The following is a 23,737-nucleotide window of genomic DNA, read 5'->3' on the forward strand; positions in this document are numbered from 1 at the left end:
ATTTCCGTCAAACGTGGAACAATACACTGTACAACTGCCTTTTTTTTTTTCTTTTTTTTTTTAAACATCATACGTCACGTCTTTAACCTGTGTCAAACTCAGACGAGCGACAGTGGGGGTTTTACAAGAGATTAGCATCAGATGTTCTGTTTCCGTTGAGTTGTCAGCTGGAGAAGCTTTTGTCACTGATCAAAATCCAGGTTAAACATCAATGCATGGATGAGGAGCTTGCCAGACAGCGGGGTATGTGTACAGTACGTTAGGATCTTTGGCCCCTGCCGGCAGTCTTTGAACTAATTTAGGCGAAATGCGTCTCTATACCTGACGACAGAGATGGAAATTGATTCTGATCCTTTAATCTGACTGGGTCTGACAGTAAACATATTTACCAGAGTGCTGTGTCCACAAGTTTCCTTCCTGTGATTTCAGCTCAGCTTTGGGGAGCTGTGAACTTTCCTTCCTTTCTTTTTTTTTTTTTTTTTTTCAAATTGCAAACATTTTTGATCTGTGAATTTTTTTTACCTAACAATTTTCACTCCAAACACATCTACAATTTGCCTCTGAGGCTTTTTATTTGGATGTCAGGTTTCTTCTTGTTAAAAATTCTCTTATCATTCACAAAAAAATAGGATCTAATCTCAACATCAACACTATTTCCTCATTTATGAGTGAAAACCATTTCCATGCTTTGACTCTGTGTTTCCTGCATCAGGGAAATCATAACACCCTACAAATGTCACTTATAAATCTTGCAGTTAACTACATCACATTTCGTTAATGGAGACATGTAGATTTTATGTTTGTACTTTACTCATCGCACACTTTGAGAAATGATCAGGGGAGCAAATATTTGTCAAGACAGGACAGCTTTATAGATCAGAGAGATTGCAGGAGACTTTTATAGACGTGCTTTTGGCACAGGTCGAACTTTTCAAGATGCTAAGTTGCAGAAATAGATGAATGGGGGCATTTTCTAGTATTTAGGATAAAAGTGATAAGCATAATGTTGAAAATATACATTTCTTTTTTAGGATTTCTATCTGTCTTGCTCTCTTCACATCCACAATATCTTCCTGTGTTTTTGTCATATTTTCACCGCAGCATTTGGCCATAATGAGTGCCCGGATCCGGGGATTCCCATCAACGCCCGGCGCTTCGGCGACAGCTTCCAGCTTGGCAGCTCCATCTCAGTGGTTTGCGAGGACGGTTTCATCAAAACCCAGGGAACTGAGACCATCTCGTGTCAGTTAGAAAGAGGGAAAGTCATGTGGAGCGGGCCCATCCCCAAATGCGAAGGTAAATATTGACTACATGGCTGCCTAAACTATTAACCAGGGAACAATATGTCATCCAAGGTGTCATCATTACTGCGGAGTAAAGACCCGGGAGAGAGAAATTATCTCCTCTCAGCGCAACGGAAGGGGATGGAGGTGGCCAGTTAACCTACACACCCAGGGAAATAACTGTTATTATGCTGCTGCCACAGGTGCAGCCGCCAGCTTACCAAGACATGGCGGAGTCGTATTTGAGGATATTGTTGCCCCGTCGCGTGAGCTCCGAGTGGGAAGAGAGCTACGGAAATGACCTTTAACCTAATATGAAGTTAATAGCACATACTATATACTAGTGCGTTAGCTGTAATTGGCTCTAATCCCACGATAACGTTCTTTAAATGTCATAGAAAGAGTCGCTATTTATCCTTTCACCATCCCACTTTGACTCCACTTATTTAGCTTGCAAGTATTTTGAACCCCGGCACACCATGAATCATCTCTGTACAGCCAGAGCACATATAAAACAACTAAAGCTTTCTACAGCGGACTCAACAAATGGTGTCAAAAGTACAGTGAAACAGGAATATAACCAAGGAGTGTCAGGCTACAAAAAGAAAAAAAAAAAAAGACATTACCAGAAGCTCTCAATGGATTTAACTCCCTCTCCAGCTGTAGATAATTAAATTAAGATATGTCAACCGCGGCTATTGTTAATAGAACATTTGGTAATATATAGAAGGTCCATGTTTAATTATGCTCCATTTATGCTCCGTGCGCCGTTCATTTAATGTCTGAGGAATCCTTTGCGCCCAGTGGTCGTCTGCAACCGCTTGGATGGAAAACGCACTTTGTGTTCAGCAGGTACAGATCGGATCAAACTGACTTCTTGGTAAAACTTTAAACACACTTGAAGGAGTCAAATTAGTCTTGGCTGATGCCACGTTGAAATAACAAGACATTGAATATTTATGGTCTATTTTAAGAGGAAAAGCTGATGGCATTTACATTGTCATTTTACAGAATATTTAATGTTTTTCTGTGGAGTGCAATTAAATATTTAATTATGGCGCAGAGCACTGATGTCCTGGACATAAATCTGCAGCTGAACTGACATCCTTAACAATGCCTCTGTCGAGCAAAACATTCTTATGATGATTGTATAGCTACAAAACACTTATTGAAAACAAAAAAAATCATTATTGTATTCTTTGATACGTGTCCGAATGATGTCCTATCAATGTGCCTATACGTAAGTTGTATTTTGTAGCCATTCTGGAGGAAAATGCTGTGTGTTTTACATGTTAACAGTTAACAGAATTGATTAGATAATTGCAAAAGCAGTGACTTAAAATTGTGCATGTGATATTTTTTAATGTATCTGTAGATACAACCTGAAGTTAATGTTATATTAATACTAATACTAATTATACTAATACTAATCTTTTATCTTGATCTTAGTAGAACTGGGTCAGTTCAGCTTTTCAGACTCTCCTTCAGTTCTAAACAGGAATTTAGTGATATAACAACAGAGACAGCAGCTCTGCAGCTTCACAACAGCTTTCACATCCAGGAAAATCAATGAGCAACAACAGATTTGAACGGTATGTGTTAATGATCGCAGCCAGTCACAACTTGTTAGTGCTAAAAGCAGTGACATTACTGTGACATTTCACTCCCTGTGTTTTTTTTTTTATTCGCAGCTCGTAAATCCTCAGTCTTGTTCCCTCGGTTCTCCTGAGTGTTGTGATACAACTTGGGCTTTACGGCATTAAACTTTTCTGTTTACTTTCACGCTGAGCCGAAACGCTTTGTGAACCCAGTGTATCCTCGCTGCCCAGCACCGCCTGAGCAAACAGCTGTAGCGACTAGAGGATGAAGAGACAGTGAACTGCTGCCGATGGGCGCGGTTTCTCAGATAGAAATTGTTGGCTTATCGCTGTTTTATTACTAGAACCTGACTTGACTGTACATTATGCCCTAACATATCAACATCTGTGATTTAATGCAGCACAAATGAAACTTATAAAAGCTGCATTGTTAGGAATTGGTCGAGATTATTGTATGAAATGTGAATTCATGTATTCCAAATAAATTGAAATGATTAAAATTCAATATGTAAATAGGCAGCAGATGGCATTTTGCATACAGGCGGTGAATTTAAACTTAAAGTGCAAAATGTATTAAAGTTTACTTAAAGAGAAAAATACCTATAAAGTACAAACTTTGTGGTAAATCCTCCAACACGGAGGCCACTTACTCGATGCGAAGGCAACTTTTTAGAATTTTATTGTTGAATTCTGAAGTCACATCAGCTTTTGCTACAAACCAACTTGAAAGCAGACGGACTGAATAAAAGATGTATTTGAAGTTACCTGCATTTCAGCTGCTGGCAGGACTGATTCACCAGCGCTCGCTACATTTGAATATCCTGCCTGCAGCCGCTTGTCATTCATCACACATCAGCTCGGACTTAGAGCTCGCTCCGTCTCAGACTAGAGTGTCCTCTGAACTCCCCACGTTCTCCCCCCCCCCCAGCTCCATGTGGAGGCCACTACTCTGCTCCGAGTGGAGTCATTCTGTCTCCCGGCTGGCCTGGTTACTACAAAGACTCCCTCAGCTGCGAGTGGGTGATCGAGTCGGAACCCGGACGCTCCATCAAAGTCACTTTTGACAGGTGGGTGGCATAATACCGCGATACTGTGCATCATAAAAAAGAAAAAAAAAAAAAAAAACTATCGGCACATTAAATAGGTAGAAACGTGAATCTTCATCAAAATCACAATCAATTATAGACGACAAGTAAAGATTTACTGGAGCTAAAGTTTATGGTGAAAGAGCAATAATATGATCATTATCTCTGTAATTTACTGTAATTATCTGGGCTATAACATGAAATTAATGAGAATGAGGTAATATTTATGGTATGAGCTTCGACTGGAGGGAAAAACGTAACAATATTGCTTTAGGCCTGTTTCGCAAGTGATTGATAACTATTGCTGAATAATCAGTGACACAGATTAGACCACTTGTGTTAGAGATGCAGCCTGTGGAGCAAGAGCAGCTGCATGATAAGAGAAAGGACTGATTCTTTGTTCTGCTTTAAAGATAAGAGGAAAAAACACACATGGACTGAACATATCAGTATAGCAGCAGTGAAATATCATCAATTCCAGAGCAATTACTAAAAAGGATGTTTTGAGAAAACGTATGAGTTCATAGAATAGAGTGCCATAGAAGAGAAACACTTTATTAATCTCAGAAGGAAATTCTTGAGGCTGAAACCACACTACATTTTTTTTACTGGTCCTGATCAATTGAAATCAAATTTAGCTACATTTTCCAACAAGGAACAAACAAAACATGTTTTCGTATCTGCAAATCATTTGAAACAGACACAGGAAGTTGCATAGTATGACCCACCAATAACTCTACTTTAATCACTCATTTTTTTTTAAATGATTTATCTCACTGTTGATCAAAAAGGCATTTCACACCTGAACCTGGTGATTTTCAGTTTTGAAGTGGTGATCATAGAAGCGTGACGCTCTGACCTCGTTTTGATGCGTTCAGGTTCCAGACGGAGCTGGGTTATGATTTCCTGGAGATCCACGATGGACCCAACCTGCTCTCCCCGCTGGTCGGCTCCTTTAACGGCACGCAGGTGCCTCAGTTCCTGTTCAGCAGCAGCAACTTCCTCTACCTGCTGTTCACCACCGACAACAGCCGCTCAAACGCTGGCTTCAAAATACTCTATGAAAGTAAGTTATAGTCATGTATGGCGTGCACGTGGTGGTGGTATGTTGATCTGATCTGTTAAGATCAGTGATCTGCAGTCGCCACACCATCTCTTCCAGGAACCATGTTGTTCCTAATGAACACTGGCTGTATGTTTGAGGTCATTTTCCTCTGCTGAAGAGTAAATCTGGAGCCAATCAGGCGCCTTGCTTCGGGTATTGCATGATGGATGAGTTACATTACATCACACCATTTCCTTTTGCACAGTATTGTGTTTTTGCAGATGTAATATTCACAGTTGCAGCAGATGTGTATTATAAACTGAGACGTGCATGTGTGTAATATTTACTGAAGAGGGGCAGCAGACATCACAAGGGGCAGTATTTGATTTGTTTGATTTATTCTGTGGAGTTCAGGCAGATCAGTGTGAAGTGATACTCTTTTTTTTTTTTTTTTTTTCCCCTATTTAGGTGTTACTGTTGACAGCTACTCGTGTCTGGACCCTGGCATCCCTGTTAACGGCATCCGGTACGGGCAGGACTTCTCCATCGGGTCCACGGTGTCATTTGGTTGTGACTCGGGCTACAGGCTCAGCCACGAGGAGCCTCTGGTGTGTGAGAAGAACCACTGGTGGAGCCACCCGTTACCTACATGCGATGGTAAGTGTTTCAAGAGCTCCTGACGCAGGAGACAAAAGCATCGATCATTCCCAAAATGAGCTTAAATCAGTCATCATTACAGTACAATGCAAGCAGTGTTGGTTAACTGGTGCCAGTTTTTCTTTTTTTCAGTTGTGCATCATAATACTTGAGTTTATTGTAGATCTGCTGTAACTTCTATTGCAGAGGTGGCCTATTTTAATCCTTGTGCACATATATATATTTTCTGCATTTCTTTGTTTCTTCATGTGAAACATGACCAGCTTGATCCGTGTTGCTGCTTCGTGATCTGGAAAAGCATCATTTTATTCTAGTCAGTTCACTTGATTCATTTGTTTAACTTAAAAACATTATAAAGAAACGATGTTTAACCATGCTTGAGTGAAAAGATTGTACACATTAAACTCAGTGCAGTAAATTGTATGCATTATGCTATACTCTTCACATATAATACATCATTTAGTTGAGCAGTGGTGCTCAGAAACTCTGTAAAAAAGATAGATTTGAAGACTTTTAAGATATGATTTATGTGTAATTTTGCTCAGCATGACCCTTTTGAACTAATCTGAGAATCCATTAACAGTCTGGGTTGTGATACCTCATTGTATACTCTGAAAAGTTCAAATTGACATTTATTTTATATGGGTTGAAGTTTGCTAAAATATAAAAGTAATATCAGTGGAAAGCAATTCACTGCTAGATGCATTCATAACGTTCCATTATTTCCAAGTCCAGGAAAGTGAATTTACTAAATAGAAACACCACAGAATCTTTCAAGGTCATCTTTACTGTGTAATGATGTACACCAAAATGCTCCCGAACACAGGGGTCTTTTGGAAATATCCACTTTTGAAAAATTATCGGTGAGCCCACAGAAATCATTGCTGCTCTAAAGACTTTCCATTTTTCGAGATAGAAGGAGATTGTGTGTCTTATCTGTTACAACACGCAAAAGGAGGCGGGGGTGTGTGAAAAGGATCAGAAGTATAGCCATCTCAGAAGCAGAGTCACATGTTCTGCAACAAACTCATCGGTTCGCAGACGGACACATGCACACACACATGCACGCGTGCACACACACACACACACACACACACACACACATGCACATACAGACAGTCTGCAGCAGAGGCTGCCGACAGGTGATGATTTCAGGAAAAGATTAAAGATCTGTGGGCAAGTTATGTCGGTCTGTGTGAGTGCATTAGTGTGTGCGGGCGTGTGCATAGCATACGTAGGTGTGTTTGCCGATATGTGTGTGTGTGTGTGTGTGTGTGTGTGTGTGTGTGTGTGTGTGTGTGTGTGTGCTGCACTCATGTGCCTCCTGTCACCTGCTCTCCTGTGTGAACCCTCAACGCAGGAAGGTTGGAGCTAAGGTTGGCGAGAGCCTGTGTTGCTTGTCACGTCCTTTCTTTTCTCTTTCAAATCAAGGGGTGGGGGCGGGGGACGGGGAGGGTGGGGGACGGGGGGGGCGGGGGGGGGGGGGGCATCTCTGTCTCTTTCGCTCTCTCACTCCAGTCAGGGTGGAGCTGGAGAGGAGGGAGGAAAACAGAGATGCTGCACTGCTGCATCGCTCTGGTGGCGGCTTGTTGGCTCATCTGCTCGTGGAGCACATTTGAATTGCACAGTTCCTGGGACGGGCAGCGGATCCCTCCAAGGAGGCAGTTTGAGCGTATAAACATCAAGCTGCCTGGAATTTGCAGGCTGAATGCCAGTAGACTGTGTTTACACAATATGTGCTCATACAAATATACTATTTGCCGTCGTGGCTGCTAAGAGATGAAATGCCCCGGTGATTGACAACTTGTGCACATAAATTCAAGTAGAACATCACCAAAGGCAGCAGACGCGGCGGTGAGAGCAGATTTTGCTCATGGCTTACAGTCTGAGGGATGAGCTTTAACTCTGCACACTTCTAACCATGTGTGTTTTTTTATGGTTAAAGAATTAATGTCAGTCAAAGTTTATGCAGCTTTGATATTTCTTACAAACGACAATGAAATGGCATCTACTGATTTATTTAAGTCTATACTTCTTTATATTATTTAACTTCTTCACAGTTTTCTGTATGTATATTTTACAGACCTCTGAGTTGAAGAGGAGCCTCCCAGCTCAACTCTGTTTGGTATGCTGGAAATGAAGGAGCGATTGGACAGAAAGGGCTGCGAGTAGATGGAGGTTGATCTAAAAGACAGATAGTACGATAAGGAGAGAGAGAGAGAGAGAGAGAGAAACAGGCTGGCACAGACAGAGATGTAATGCAGTGTTTCACATTTCTCACATCGCTCAGCATTCAAAAATAAAGAGCTTCCCAGCAGAAAAAGTATAAATAATTAATCGCACTATTCTAACCCCTCCTCAGTCCTTCTGTTTTTGGCTTCACTGATGTTAAAACCACACTGGGCCACTGTGAAGGCGTTGATGCCCTGCTGTGGTTCGGACACATTTGCGATTCCCTGACTTACTCGTGGTGGTGGTAGAAACAAACAAGGGGTCTGCACGGATCTGATAAAGGGTGTAGTTGTCGGACTTGGTGGATTCCTGCTCACACACGGTCAGTACATGATAAAATGTCCGGCTACTGCAGCAGAACTTTCAGGTTTGACCTTCTCCCTGCCGCTCTGCCGCGGCTGCACTTCTGAGGTAATGTTATGGCATTTTATAAGTTTATTGTAAGAGGAAATGACAGGCCGGCCAGCCCACTGTAGGGTGAACCGAGTGGAGCAAGCAGAAATGAAGCCGGCTGCAACATATGCATGCATTAATATGCATAGAATGAGCAACAGATTTCTCCCAGCTTTTTCAGAGGACCCGATCTAAGTGCAAGTGCAGGTCTCCCCCTGCATAACAATGTTGGCAGCAGAACCACGTGCAGAACTTTCAGGGTCATCCCGAGGCCACACTGAGAGGCTGGAAATGTTTTAAGTAGTCTCTGCAAAACATTTGTCTTGCTTTGCACTGAACAACTTAGGAATCAGACTTAACAGCATAAAGGAAAATCTCAGATGAAAGATATCTTACAGCTTTGCGCACAATGCAGCTGTTGCACAGCAATTATAGGGAAAACTGTCCTGAATAATTTTCTGACCTTGTTTTTTTTGTTGTTGTTGTTGGGTTTTTTTTCTCCAAATTTTTATTTCATGTTTATTTGTTCTGTCAGCACAAGAGCTAAAACACTTCATATCCCAAAGCTACAAATTGAAAGTAGCTTTTAAGTCTCCCACACTCCACAGTAAAAGAAAATGCACTTATTGTCCAGATGGTCACTTGTTATATAACCACAAACTTTGAATTTTAATCACCCTCACTATCTCTCAAACTTTGCCTTTCACACACATTTCCCAGACCCACAGCTTATGTTGTATTTTTTTTAGTACAATTTAAATCTGCTTTATTGCAGACAATATGATTGTTATTAAGACTGAAAAATAAGATATTCATAGCAAACTTTTTCCAAAGCTTGAACACTAAATAAAATAAATGTGTGTTTGCAAAGAGGCACTGAAATATGATTATGAAGCTCCGCAGTGTGGAAGATATTGAATTAGCTGTGGGAATATCCAGTAAAACTGCAGTGAACGTTTTGTTCGGTTGACAAGTGCTTTTTATCATTAGTGCATAAAAATTGATGCACCTGGTCGATGCGGTTTTAGAGGTCCATCGAAAGCTTCCTTCAGCCCCGTTCATCCGGAGTGTGTCACTGATTATTGGTGTCAGTCGAGCACCATCCGGAGACTCTGCTCACTGGCATCGGAGTGGTTCTCAAAGCGATCACAAACTCGGCGCGTTTTGAATGTTTCAGCAAAGTTACAAGTAAATTCTCTCGATACTCTCACGGACCTGCCGAAGGAATGAGACTAATCCTCATCAGGTGTTGTTTCAAGGACACTAAATGATATCGCCAACAAATAATGCATTATTTATGTTTCCAGTGCAGTGTGTAGCAGGTGTTAAATTATTTATGTCATTATTTTATGTCTGTCCTCCAGTGGGAGGAATAAATCAGAAATATCTGGCTCAAAGATTTCAAGTGAAGTTGTGAGGGAGAGCACACTGATGCAACAATGTTTTTCCACTTCCTAATGTGAGAAGCAGCACATTTTTTTTAGCTGTCAGTGCATGCAGAGCTCTCTACCCACAACTGTCTACCCCCCGCCTCTTGCAAGCAAATGTGTGTGTGTGTGTGTATGTACTATTGAGGCGGTATTAAAGGCCCACAGGGAAGCATTATCAGTTTTAGCTATCAACAATCTGATGTGAACCTCCTCTCTCCTCTCCGTCCCCTGTCTCTGCTCATCTTCCTCCCTCTGCCTCTCTCTCCCCCCCACCCCGTCTCTCTCAATCTATTCAGCTCTGTGTGGCGGGGATGTTAGAGGTCCCTGGGGAACCATCCTTAGTCCCGGCTATCCAGACAGCTACCCTTCATCTCTCAACTGTACCTGGACCGTTGAAGTCAGCCACGGGAAAGGCAAGAGACACTCGCAGATCCACACTCCCTAATAGAGAGAGACGGAGTGAGAGACAGCAGCAAGTGACACAGCGAGCCGAGTGCAGCGCAGACCGCTGTGCTACACTTGCTTTACATGGAGTTTTTTGGCTTTCGAGGTTTTCAACACACTCAGTCGAATTTTAAGTTGCCAGACTGGGACTGCAATGGGGTGTAGCAGTTAGCACTCACATCAGGAACACACCCAGTCATCCTGAACATTAGTATTAATCAGTGACTGCAGTTTGCGTGTTCTCTCTATGTCTCTCCATTTTAAGCTGGAATCTGTTCCATGTCCATGAGAAAAGAGTCAGAATCAACTTAAAGTTAGCGTCCATAAAACTGGCTGCAGATGTGATTTTGTACACACACATGCTGATCTACTGCCGTGTGAAGTAACACAATACCCATTCAGCAATTTTCCCCCATAAATATGGAACATCGAGCATCGAGGTCCACGTCACTCAAAATATTGAGATCAGTTTATGCTAATTGATTAATGTGACATGCAATGTGATTTATTATTATCTGGAAACATCTGCATTATTTATGATTGCATCTGTTTTGTTTTAACATGTTGGAAAAGAAGCTGTAAGTCTGCTGTTAATGTGGTGCGAGACATTTCAGCAAACGGCCCCCCACAACGTTTATTTGTAGAGTTAATTTTAATGATGATACTTAATTTCAGATCATTTGTGTTTTATATTTTGTTTTCCTTCTGTTGTTTTTTGCTATAATGGTAAAGTAATGATTATTTGACAACTATCCCTCCACCAACACGTCCGTGCGTTCTCCATAGTGAACTCAAGAAAACAAACATAGAAACAATACAGTTCCAGGCTGTTTTCATGTAAACTGAAACGAATGCCTCAAAACCCTCATTTGAATTATCCAGTTTGTGCCTGATGGTCAAAACGCATGCATATCCAAATTGCGTTCTATTTCTGTGAGCAGGCGAGTTTGCACGTTTCACAGAAGATCATAGTAGATCAGAAAGAAAGATTGTGAAGTTCAAGTCTATAAATGTACGTACTTAATGCTTTGAGTTTAAAATTTGCCATCTGCTGTCAGAAACTGGCAAAACAACGTGAACAGGTGCATCAGTTGTCTCATTAATTCTCCACTTCTTTCTTGCTTCCTAACAGGAGTCCAGTTTCAGTTCAACTCTTTCCATCTGGAGGACCAACACGACTACCTCTTGGTGACTGAGAACGGGAGTTTCCTGCAACCGCTGGCTCGGCTGACCGGCAACGAGTTGCCTAGCAACATCAACGCCGGTCTCTATGGCAACTTTAAAGCCCAGCTACGATTCATCTCTGACTTTTCCATCTCATACGAGGGCTTCAACATAACTTTCTCCGGTAATTTGCTCGACTGCGGTCACACTCGCGAGGCGCTGTTCCACTTCAGCAGGTCTCATTTACGCTCCGCTCACCGGGCTGAGGTTCCTCTTAATTCGCATATTGACAAAACATGGCACATGTTATAATAAGACTGAACGCAGAAGTAATACGGAATGATGATTGAAGTTGAAATTATTTCAAGAGTAAAGTAGGGCAGCTGAGAAACTTATGGAAATGAGGACTGGGAAATAACAGCTTCCCGTTGAAGAAACAAGAGCGGAGCAACACAGAGCAGCAGACGATTACCGTCTCGGGAAATGAACGCGGTAAATTATAAGTCGTGGCTTTATTTCGAGTTGTAAAGTTCATTTATGTTGCACCTTAACACAGAGACCTACTCAGTAATAGTCGTAGATTTTGGCGGCCTTAACGTCTGACAGGCCACAGCCACGAGACACGAGAGCGCCGTGTTCTTTACATTTAAGTGTGTCGTCGGGTACAAACAGCAAATTCTCCGACCTGTCTGACCACAATTACTTTCCTCTGATTTAAACCTGAAATAACTCACTAATGTATGAGGGTCTGTGACCTGCTGGGACTGTAAAGTGGTCAAACAGATATAGAACATGACCACAGCACCAATATATATATATATATATTTTTGTCCTTGATTTAGTTTTTTAAAGGGTCACATTGTGTACATAAATAAAACTCCACAGTCTTCAAATCCACCAGAAGTTCTAGTTTAGGTGTAAATCAATAGAGCCTGCTTAGGGAGTGACAGGTGTAGCTTGTTTCATTTAAGGCTTTGACATTTAGGCTCTGCTCCTCTCTTTGCTATCAAAGTGTGTGTTGCCGTCGCGCCAGGAGGTAAAGCTCTCTCTGGAGTGTTCACTAGAAAGGTTGTGGATGCTTTCAGCAAGGCATAGGTGTTAAAAAGATGTCTGAACGATTGTAAATAAACTGAAAATCTTTTCTGCTGATTTGTTTACTGCTGTCCGACCCAGGAAAAAAGTAGAATGTATTTCAAAAGCAAGTCTCCAATCATATACACCACACACTGACCGACTCTGACTACTTACTCTTACTGTGTATCTAAATTCTTCTTGGATGCCACTTTTTGAAAGAAAATTGGCTTATTATAGTGTTTTTATTCCTTTTTTTTATTTTTTAATCGGCCTGCTGTACCGCCGCGGGGCAGAGAAAGGTTAAGGTTTGTTTTTTGATAAATGGATGAAGAGGCTTCCTTAAACAAGCATGCACACCACTAGATTTAATGAGCCAGTCCAGGAGTCTGTGGTGTCCTTTTCAGTTCCTAACTTTCTTTTTTTTTAAGTGTCCTTTTGAGCCACAAGTACAAAAATAACTGTTGTTGTGTAAAGTGAAGGTTTTATCTCTTAGTCTCCCTCTAAACTGTTATTTCTTCCTGGGTTTTGAAGACGACCCATAAAATCTTACGGACTGCTTTCAGATATAAAACTGAACAGCAGCCGAGAGGTTACACAACATTAATCTGAATGCAATCAACCAGTAAACAATGCAGGATGAATAAAGGGGGAAATGGAAATGGATTTCTCGTAGCCTTGCTGGTTCTATTCTGACTATTCTTACAAATTGCAGCCGCTGTACCGATCCTTGCTCGTGTTTGTCATGGAAATGTCCTTGCCGTGTTTGAGAGTTGCTCAGTCTCAAAAGAAGATGACTCAAATCCATCTTAGCGTTTTGTGCCGTACGAGGACAATATGCATTGATTGTTCGTGGGAGAACCTTGAGCCTGCGTCGCCTTTTGTGCCCGCAAGTCAACATCAATCTCCCACATCAGATGCTTAGCATTGTGTGTTGAATGTAACTAATCGAGAGAACGCAATATGGATGTATGTGATCCAAATATACGATATGATATGAAATATAGGGGGTTCTGCCTATCAACAGCACAAGAGAGTTGGGATATGCGACTGAACCAGTAAAAACATCAGGTGCAGGTGATCAATAGTGATTTAGAGGATGAGAAGTGAGCTGGAGGTGCTGGACATCATTATAAAAACACCATCTGCAGGTTTGAAAGTGTTGCATGTTAAATGATATGGATGGCGGCAGCTGAAACTAGAGCATGAGGGCAAGGATAGCTGGAGTGTATCTTTTCCCAAATAGGAGCTTTTTAAAACGGGGGTCATTTTATAATCTGGACTCATCTCGTATTCGGATCAATACAGCATTATTGCTAACGTCACTCATCATTTATTGTGCCTTTGAAAAGAAGTAAAGACTGAATTTAGGATAAAGTTCAGAGTTATACTGTATCCGCACCTCATAAAGAGGATGAATCTCCTCCTCCTCACTACCCTTCCAGTGCTCTCTCATGGACTCATTGAACAAAGGAGCTCTTTAATCTGAGGCTACACTGAGAGACGTTTTACTGCCTCCCAGATGGCACGAGCTGATACTTAGAATGTAACACATGGGAGGTGTCGCCGGAGATTTGAGTTGCCAATCTCAACATGCTTGACATGCTGTATCATCCTGCAGCACGCTCCCAAATACACACTGCGCCATCAGTCTCGGGCTGCTGGAGACGAATCTCCTGCTGCACCCGGCGCAACGCAAACCCCGCAAGTTCACATCAGGACAGATGGCGCCCAACCCGAGTTTACAACCTGTGAACTATTTATTCACACATCCGCATATGCCACCATGCATATGGCATGTTTTAATCAAGTGTGTTTTCCAGGGTTTTCATATCAGGAGGTATTATTTTGCCAACAAGGAGTCACGCTACGCTTCAACAAATATTCAATGAATGTTCATAAAATAGACATTGTATGAAAACAGAATTTGTCAGTAACTGTGCTCAAGCGATACTTTAAATAAAGCCAGTGTTTTAAGCAAATATGCACCATCCCATAGATCTCATGCTTTTGTTTTCTATTGCAGAGTATACACTGGAGCCATGTGAGGACCCCGGCATGCCTCGCTTTGGAAGGAGGAACGGCTACAGCTTCGGCGTTGGAGACACGCTGTCTTTTTCCTGCAATATGGGATACCGTCTCGAGGGGGCGCCGGAGTTGGTCTGTTTGGGAGGAGGGCGCAGAATGTGGAGCGCGCCTTTGCCCAGATGTGTTGGTATGTGAACATGTATTTCAGAATATTTTGATGGCTTTAATATGTCAGAGGTTTGTTACCTGCAGAAACGGCTGGATTTGTCTGAGTCATTAAGCTCCATGAAAGATTTACAAAGGAGCTTTTTGCAGCATTTTCTGTGTTAGGAAGTATCGAGACAGTTGCTCAAAGCAAAACAAAGCCATGCTCCTCTGTCAGCTAAGAAATTGCATCTAATTTGAAGAACACCAAGCTCATTTTAAAGCTGCTTGGCTAAATTATGTGCTACTACCCTGACATTACAACATTTCCAGATTAAATATTAAACATTGACTGTGAAAATGTGCAGCCTTTCCATGAGTCCAGCTCGATTTTTGATTATAAATTTTAAACATATCTGTCCACTGACAGCTGGATGAACAGTAAAATTCGGCTGTGCTGATCACATTTCTCCATCACCTCGTATAATTAGGTTTGGACATGATGAGAAATATGACTGCCTTTTCTATAGCACTCGAACAGTTCAGGATTTTTTTGTGTTCTCAGAGGTTATTTTACTTTTTCAGCACTTAGTGAATAAACTAAGGGGATGATGTGATGACAGCTCAAGAATGAGACAATAAAGAAAATAATGCCTGGAAGGCAAACATAAATATCCTGTATTATAAGTGAACTATATGAAAAAGACTGTCGGGACTCAGATATGTCAAGGAGCTGACTGTCTTCTCCAAACTGTGATAAATTCACTGAAGTAGACAGAAAATCAGACAGGATAGGGTTTAGTGATAAAAGGATTCAATTCACAGTATGCACATGTCTCACATTTACAAGGTGAGATCGGCGGGGACAGGGACTCCTACTGACGGTCAACACACACCCCCACAGAGTTCTCCCGCTCACTTTCTTTAAAGCCACTTCACCAGCAGACCAGACTAAGAGCATCAAATAAATATCCATTAGAATTCAAGTAGCAGTGGGCTGCCAACACATTGAGAGCAGAAGCCATGCTGTTACAGCCTAAATGTCTTACCTACAGTTAAATTTTCACCCTGGGCTTCATATTTATCCTCACATGCTTTATTATTGTGTGTGACTGTTGTGAAACGTTTGCGTTCTTATTTGTAGGTGGGTGGATCCGTATACAGTTCACAGGCCTGTGATCGTCATACCTGTTAAACCCGCCGTGGTTTACTGTTGCTATTTCATAATGTCATTTTTGAAAGTGTGTATTTTCACACACAATGAAGTAACTTTCCTGTTCCAACGATGGCTGTTAAAGTGGTTTGATAATTAAGGCCGAAACGTGTTATTTTCCCTCTCTCTCGATTCCATTTCTGTGTGTTCGTGTGAATCTAAATTGTCCTTGATTACTCTGCATGCTTTACGAGGCCCCCGGAGAACGGCCGCCCTCTGGCCCTCGCTAGATAGAATAAGGCTAATGCTAAACACAAGTTTATCCGTGTCCAGCGATACATGCACACGCAACCTTCGGGTCCCTGTCAGCAAGACGTGCACAAATGGGATTTGATTTGGCCGCATATGGAGAATCAATAAGGTGTGATGATAAAAGCACACCGCAAACAGGCGACGTCGCTACACCCCTCACAAGATGTGTTGCTTTGCACGTAAGATGTGGCAGAAGGCCAAATCAATTCAGGCCAACTACTTATCTGAAGAGGGGAAAAAAATGCTCTTAAGGGTGCAATTTATAATTTTACATTACTTGTGAGAACAAATTACTGTTGCATTTTCATCTGTTTTTCCAGTGTGTGTCGACGTACATTTACTTTTCTATCATCGACGTGACAAACATGATAATGCAAAGAGATGGGCGTGCAGCAGAGTCCCATCTGCTATATTTAGCACCTGGGTTTTGTGTTGCATTGCTGCAAGATGTGGTACAATGAACAAGAAAAGAGTATAGAGGAACAAGAATTCTTCTGAGTGGCAAAATTTGGATTTTTGACCTACGAGACATAAAACTGGTCGGTAATGTTGTCAGTATGACTTTGTGTTTCCTGATGCTTGTCTTATCTAAACGGTGCGGGTTCAGGTATTTAAGGTTTCTATCTCTGAGGATCGATGTGAATGTGTAAGCCCATCCCTTAACATCGTTCTTTCTTTTCAACCAAGCAGATTTTCCAATTCAGCTTTTAAAGGTCATGGTCGATCACTATTGACCTCCTTTAAACCCCGTGTGCCCTCACGCGGTTCCACCTACCACAACGAAGGTTGATAAAACACAGTGGAGCCTGGAGCCCGTCAGCCATCAGCTTAGAAACCCTCGTCCATTAATATGTGAAGCCTCGGGTGACACATCCAGAGAGATCTCCAGAGAACGCCATGAACTGATGAAGCCACCTGGATCAGAATGTCTTCCAAAGCTTTTAAAATTCTGTTAATTTGAGTTTTTGGTGACTTATGTTTATTATTTATGAACATTATATTATTCCTAACATGTTTTGGGAGGTAGAAGAGATAAAAGCAGGAGAAGAAAAGGAACACAAAGAAGTGATTCGGAGGGTGAAAATACAGGAGTGTCTATCGCGAGTGAGAGAGAGAAAAAGGAAGCCCAAGAATGACGGTGGAGGTAATTTTCTAAATGGAAACTGTAGCAGGGTGATTTATTGATGATATGACAGCTCTAATATGACTATTACACCGGTACGGACACAGACAGGGAGAAAATGAGTGGGGGATGGGTGGCAAAGAGTGGATCAGGATGCAGATTGCATGGATGCAGGACATGTGCGAGAAGTGCGGAGAGCTGGTGTCTTTAGGTAAATTAGTTCATGGATTTTACTACCTGCTCATTCTCCTCTGCACTGATACATGACTGTCAATACAGACTGTTAAAAGGATTGTTAAATTTCTCTCAAGCACACAAACACTCACAAGCAAGAGAATGATCATTTGAAGCATTCATCCACTTATAGGAAAAATACATCTTTTGTGTAATCAAATGTTTACTCTAAGGACAGTCTATGTTGTCTATAACTGTATTCACAATAAGAAAAAAAAAACTTGAACTGATTTCTTCTGGAAAACCTGAGTAAACACTAAAGTGTTGAATAACTGGATTTTTTGTTTGTTTATTGAGTGAATCTTTTAAATATAGGTTACAGTGAAGCGTGTTGCAATCAGATCATGTGTCTTTACTTCATATGTGTTTTAATTCTGTCTTTGTCTCCAGCTGAGTGCGGTTCTTCAGTGATCAATAACGAAGGAATACTTCTTTCTCCAAACTACCCCATGAACTACGACAACAACCACGAGTGCATCTACAGCATCCAGGTGAAACGTCGCGCTTTGAATTTGTCCCAGATGTGTTTGTGATCAATGGAATAGATTTAGCATCATTGGTAATTTTCATAGAGTAAAAGCTCTGCATGAAATATACAAGCCAACTTAAAACCTTTGTGAGTGTGTGTTGTCTGCCAGGCCGGTCAATAAAGCTCGTTCTGGTTTGCTTTTGACACCAGGTGCAAGCTGGGAAAGGCATCAACATCTCTGCCAGAACCTTTCATCTCGCCCAGGGCGATATACTCAAGGTAAACACACACAGAAGCACACACACACACACGCACAATCAGTGTTTGTTGTGCCTGAAGTCAGTGATTAACAATGATTCAAAACAATCAGCCTGTGTTTTGTTCATGTACATTGTGTTGTTGCAGATTTATGATGGTAAAGACAACACGGCCCACGTTCTGGGAGCTTTTACCGGTTCCTCCATGCTGGGCCTGACGCTCATTTCCACTTCAAACCATCTGTGGCTGGAGTTTTACAGTGATCCGGAAAGTACAGGGGAAGGATTCAAACTGGTGTACTCGAGTAAGTTCATGGTGGCGCGGACGTGTGCTCATTTTCAGAAATCCCTATCACAGCAGTAACATAGTAAACCAGTGTATCTTGTACACATTATACACTTAACGAGTACAAGAAGTAGATTTACTTTAAATTAAACAAGCTTTTATGATTTGGTTGCTTGCTTTGGTCTGTACTCACAAAGTTAAATTTCCAAATGTAATTTTTATTTGGTCTACAATCAATGATGTGCAACGTGAACCAGAACATGTAAAATACTGGAAGGAGTTTATGATAATAAATTAATTTACAAGGCACAGTGCGCTTTACAATTGGCTCAAATGCAGCAGAGATGCTTTTGTTATTGTGTGGAGAAGCTTTTCTGAGCCGGCTCCCCATTGCTGATTGATAATAACCTTTGGGAAATTTCTGTATTTACCCCTGAATGTAATCTTTTCTAAATACCCCTATGTGTAATTTATTTACTAATTCTAATATGCTTGATAACTTAATCCATCAAATTATCTAACTTCTTTATTCTCTTTTTTTTTTTTTTTTACTTCTAAAATCACATTTCATGTTGTGCTTGTGGGGTCTCAGCGCTCCATTCACACACTTCAGGGTGAACACAGGCAATAACACACCCAAAGCCATCCTTTGAATACTCCTGTTTCCACATAATGTCATGTTATTATTTTAGGGTTGATCGCCTGCACAGTGCATTCAAACCAAAAGCACAGTCTATTTAGGTGAGACCTGAATGCAGTGTGATGCAGAAGATACATGGGATGCATACATACATGTTTACTCTTCAGCTTTGTCACCACTGAGGTGTGGACATGTGAGAAGTGACAGCTTGGACTAAACTGGAAAGAAAGAGTGGATTTTTCCTCATTTTGTAAGACATATGCAATGACAGAAAAATCAAATAACCTACAGTATTCACAAAAACTGTGACTAAATAATCCAATGAGCTGATGATTCAATGTGCCGATGAACTTTGAGCAAGCTTTACCTGTATTAAGTAAACTTTGTCTGTCACTTACTAAGTCACAGTTCCTTAGATTATGAGGCGGAGCTGTTTCCAGATCTGCAAATGAAGCTCTCAACAGTCATAGTTCTGCTAAAGAGGAGAGATTCAGGCAGGGATGAGTTGCATCATAAGTTTCCATGGTGCTGCAATTCTTTGTTTCTGTTACAAAAATAAAAGACCTCACACAGTCCAGCCAGGAACTGACCTTTTTTTTTTTTTTTTTTTTTTTTTTTTTTCACTGATTCAACTAATGATCTGATTGCATTCCCAAACAGTGATGCAACTTTAACTGTAAATTACTTTATACCAACAGTGGTAAGATTAGGAGGGGTAAATCAATTACTGCCCTGTACGTCACGTCTTATTTTGTCCCAGTGCCCTTATGAGTGGCACAAACAAAGAAGAGTTTTATTTTGGCTCACTGCACAGTGTATTGTATTTCACATATGAATTGTGTTGCCATCAACTGCAACAGGGGATCTGAAATAACTGTATACAAAATAAGGGTAAAATATTCATGAAAACAAACATGTTGTTTTCAGTTTTTTTCCTCCAAAGAATAAACATAAGAAAATAGCAACCATAATATTAAATGTGCATAAAGAATGTGAAAAATAGCTCAATAATAAATGAAATGACATTTCTTAACAAAAAAAAACAAGGAAGTTCCTCTGCAATGTGGTTTCAACATTGAACTGTTGAAAAAGAGTTTCTAAAAATAAACACTAAGAAATCAGAATGAATTGTAAAAGTTATAAAGAAGAAGAATCAGCTGCTGTGTGTAACCATAAGAAAAACAGAGGCTTCACCAGCACATGACAGTCAGTGCAGTAAATGAGTCTCAAGCGCTGTTTACAATAGCATTTTATTGTGAAATACAACAGGAAGTCTGGTAACGCGGCGGCAAAGCGAGTGTGAAGAGATTTAGCAGTGGTTTCACTCCTGATGAGTCAGAGAGACAGAACTTAAACAGGACAAAGACACTAAGACTACCTGAGTCACATCGCATCAGTGGGAACGAGGGGCCGCGTGACAGCTCTGCTAATCCGAACAAATGTAACGTTCTCATTCAATCAAATTGCCTCTAAATTATTCTCATTTGTGAAACCATCGCAGAACCATCCTGTGAATCCCTCCACTGAAATAATCACAAGAAAACGTGTCACGTTTGATTAGCGGAGCTCTCAGGGAGCTGTGGTTTCGCTGTGGTGAGGTGTGTTAAAGGTGCGTGCCGTTCATCGGCAGAGCACGCCCACGCCTGGCGGTGCCCTCTCAGATGCGTCGCCGGAATTAGAAATCCTAATTGTTTAAATGGAGTCATGCAGGAGGACGGCGTAGCACGATTTGCATAGCGCTTTGAAGTTGCATTGTCTCTGTGCCGCGTGAGCAGAATGGAGCATCACTTCGTGACACTTTTGCTGCCCTCTCATACTTCTGCAGACAGAATTTGCCAAAATCAAAAAGAGCCTTAAAGAGCATTGCAGTGTCATCTTTGCGTTGGTGCTACTTTGTCTCAGTGTGCCTCCGGTTAAGCTCAATAAAAAACCTGTGATCCCATACAGCTCAATAAATATTTCATTACTGTTTGTTTTCTTTAAATAATTTAAGATGAGCAACCATTCTCACCAGATTTCTTAAAGATGACAGATGTTTTTTTTTTTTTTTTTATGTAGCTCACAGGTGAAAGTACACCTTCCCAAATGGCTATTTTTCTCAATATTTAGACATACGCCCACAGCACTCTGCCAGGAGAGAACTCAAATCCTGGCTCACCTCATCTTCCAGGTAATGCTGTAGATCAAACCCTGGTTATAATCTTATAAGGATAAGCTATTTATAAACCTATTCATACCGCACTCTCCAAAATTGTGAATAATATTTGTAATATTACCATGGAAACTGAGCTTAGATAGTGTCAAAAAAATACTATATAACAACATTCAATTGGATGAGGTGTGTACATGCTCCAGTATCACTCCAAATAGCGTTATGTCTCATCTGTCTTTTTTTCAGTTTTGTTATTAAATCTGGTTGTGAGCTTAACAGGATCGGTGATATCAGCACGCCCATAAACAGAATCCTTGAGTGTGCCAGGTATTAGCGGAAAAAAAACGTGCTGCTTATCTAAATAAAACTAATTCCCTTTTCTCTTGTGGCTCTTAGATCTCCCCCAGTGTGTTTCAACAAGCGCACACAGTGATACATCCCCCCCCCCCTGTCTTCTCCTGTCTCTCCAGGCTTCGAGCTGTCTCACTGCGAGGATCCGGGCGTGCCGCAGTTTGGCTTCAAGGTCAACGACCAAGGTCACTTCTCCGGGAGCAGCATCACGTACAGATGTGAGCCCGGATACACGCTGCACGGCGCCACCACGCTGAAGTGCATGACGGGTGAAAGAAGAGCCTGGGACAACCCTCTGCCCTCCTGTATCGGTATGCCCGCTCGCCGTGGGAAACCTGCGCTGCGTAGCCCGAGGAGAGGTTTCTCTGAAAGACCTGCAATTGATATACAGTGCATACAAGATATATGTCAACACACAAATGGACACATGATGCTTTCAGCCTTGGTAACTGATCCATTATGGGCTTGACAGAGGAAGAAAGTGGGCAGGAAAGCAGCGAGCGCTCCGTGTTGCCTTGGTTTTTCACTGCCGTTGCTGCATTTTGAAGAATCATTACCGCACAAGGTCTCACTCTGTGATACAGTACAAACTGAATCACTGTTAGTTTTTTTTGTTTGTTTGTTTTTTGTTTGTTTTTTCCCCGCAAGGTCTCTGCTTACAGGACCCTTTTCAGTAATCTGGAAGGAAAACAGATGGGGGCCAATTTCCTGTGGAATGGCCCTCTTGATTTTCTCAGGATATCACACACTGTGGTAGTTTTAAAGTCTCAATGAAAAGCCTATTTATTCAGGATTACACCACCTGGACTCCCTCTGCCCAGTCAATGCCTCTGCTTCACTGCAGCGGGTGATTTCCTTGTTGTTCCTGCAGGCTGCCCTCTTGTTCTCCTGTTGCACTGCATGTTTTTCTTTTTTTTTTTCTCTCTATTACCTTCTCGCCCCGGCGCTTGTTTTCATCATCTATTTGTGTCACACTTCATCTATGTAGATCTAAGTGACAGATCCTTTTTAAAAAAAACCTTCATAAACTAATTGTAATCGATCTGGCATTGGTACAAGCTACCGTATCAAAGCACAGACTTTTTTTTAGACAAACAATAAAACATACTGTGAAGAAACTCCCTTTTGATTATTGGCACTTTTCAAAATATTCCGTCGTCACGTCGCTGCCTTCCTAATTCATTTTCCAGGGCCTCACACTGATGGGAAATTAGAACAGCACAGTCTCAAATATTGATGTCAACAAGTCAATAATGGTCTTTCACCAGTGAGGCAATTTCAGTCCTGCAATCCTCTCTCTCACACGTAACACAGATTCACACATAAATCGTTGTATTGATATGAATGAAGCCTCTAAAAAAGTCTTTCTTTTGTATATTTAATTGATTGTATTTACTCTTTTTGAAGAATAAATCTAAACAAATGTTAATTCTGTCTCTAGATGGAAATAAAATGCACACATAGCAGCAAGTGTTTTAAGACCCTTTCTTCCTTCATCGTCGCCTCTGAACTTTCTGATTTCGGATTCAGCTTAATAAGTCTGTCTCCTTCTCACTATCAATAATGAAAGACTCATAAAGCCAGTGGCTGAAACTCTCTGACTTTATATTTTAGCAGTGGCTCCCGTTGACCTCATCTCACCTCCAGTCTTAATATTACATTTCTCCTTATTATTACTTGTGGTGTTTCCATCTTTACCCCTTTGGTCCTCTTCTTTCTTTCTGTTTTGCCTCCGTTTTGTTTCTTTTTTCCCATCCCAGCTCTCTTAATATTGCTCCTATTACCCCAGATAATATATTCCAGTGATGAAGAGAGAGGCGCCTAAGGGAGGACGAACATGGAGAGGGGGGAAAAAAAGCAGTGAGGGAATGAAGATTGTGAAAATATATAACTGAGAGAGACAAAGAGAGAAGGGGGAATTATTTCCTGTTATATAATGTGTGTGATTTCTTTTGGGAGGGTTGCTGGATCAGCACTTTGTCTCTTCTTCCTCCTCCCGGCTCCTCTTCATCTTCTGCCTGTGAGAGAGACGGCGAGGCGCAGAGGATGAGAGTTAGCCTCTTTCCTCTTCCATTTGTCTTCATGGTGATCATTTAATCACCTTCGCCGCGGCCGCCAAGGTGCACCTCGCGCCTCTGACTGTCTTGATAAACAAGTGCCACAGACAGATAAATGGCCGGCTTGTC

General features: G+C 41.4%; 1 protein-coding gene across 2 annotated transcripts in view; it reads left to right on the plus strand.

The window, feature by feature from the left end:
* csmd3b (CUB and Sushi multiple domains 3b) overlaps positions 1–23,737 on the plus strand; it is a 337,669-nt gene that overhangs the window by 252,089 nt on the left and 61,843 nt on the right. For both annotated transcript variants that reach the window (XM_030120514.1, XM_030120513.1), the window contains exons 17-27: positions 1,102–1,296; positions 3,810–3,948; positions 4,845–5,032; positions 5,480–5,668; positions 10,020–10,136; positions 11,300–11,515; positions 14,429–14,617; positions 17,787–17,887; positions 18,076–18,144; positions 18,271–18,427; positions 21,671–21,862. In XM_030120514.1, coding sequence (XP_029976374.1) covers positions 1,102–1,296; positions 3,810–3,948; positions 4,845–5,032; positions 5,480–5,668; positions 10,020–10,136; positions 11,300–11,515; positions 14,429–14,617; positions 17,787–17,887; positions 18,076–18,144; positions 18,271–18,427; positions 21,671–21,862 — 1,752 coding nt within the window. The remainder of the gene's footprint in view (positions 1–1,101; positions 1,297–3,809; positions 3,949–4,844; positions 5,033–5,479; positions 5,669–10,019; positions 10,137–11,299; positions 11,516–14,428; positions 14,618–17,786; positions 17,888–18,075; positions 18,145–18,270; positions 18,428–21,670; positions 21,863–23,737) is intronic.

The sequence above is a fragment of the Salarias fasciatus genome, chromosome 22, assembly GCF_902148845.1.
Source record: "Salarias fasciatus chromosome 22, fSalaFa1.1, whole genome shotgun sequence".
Lineage (NCBI taxonomy): Eukaryota > Metazoa > Chordata > Actinopteri > Blenniiformes > Blenniidae > Salarias > Salarias fasciatus.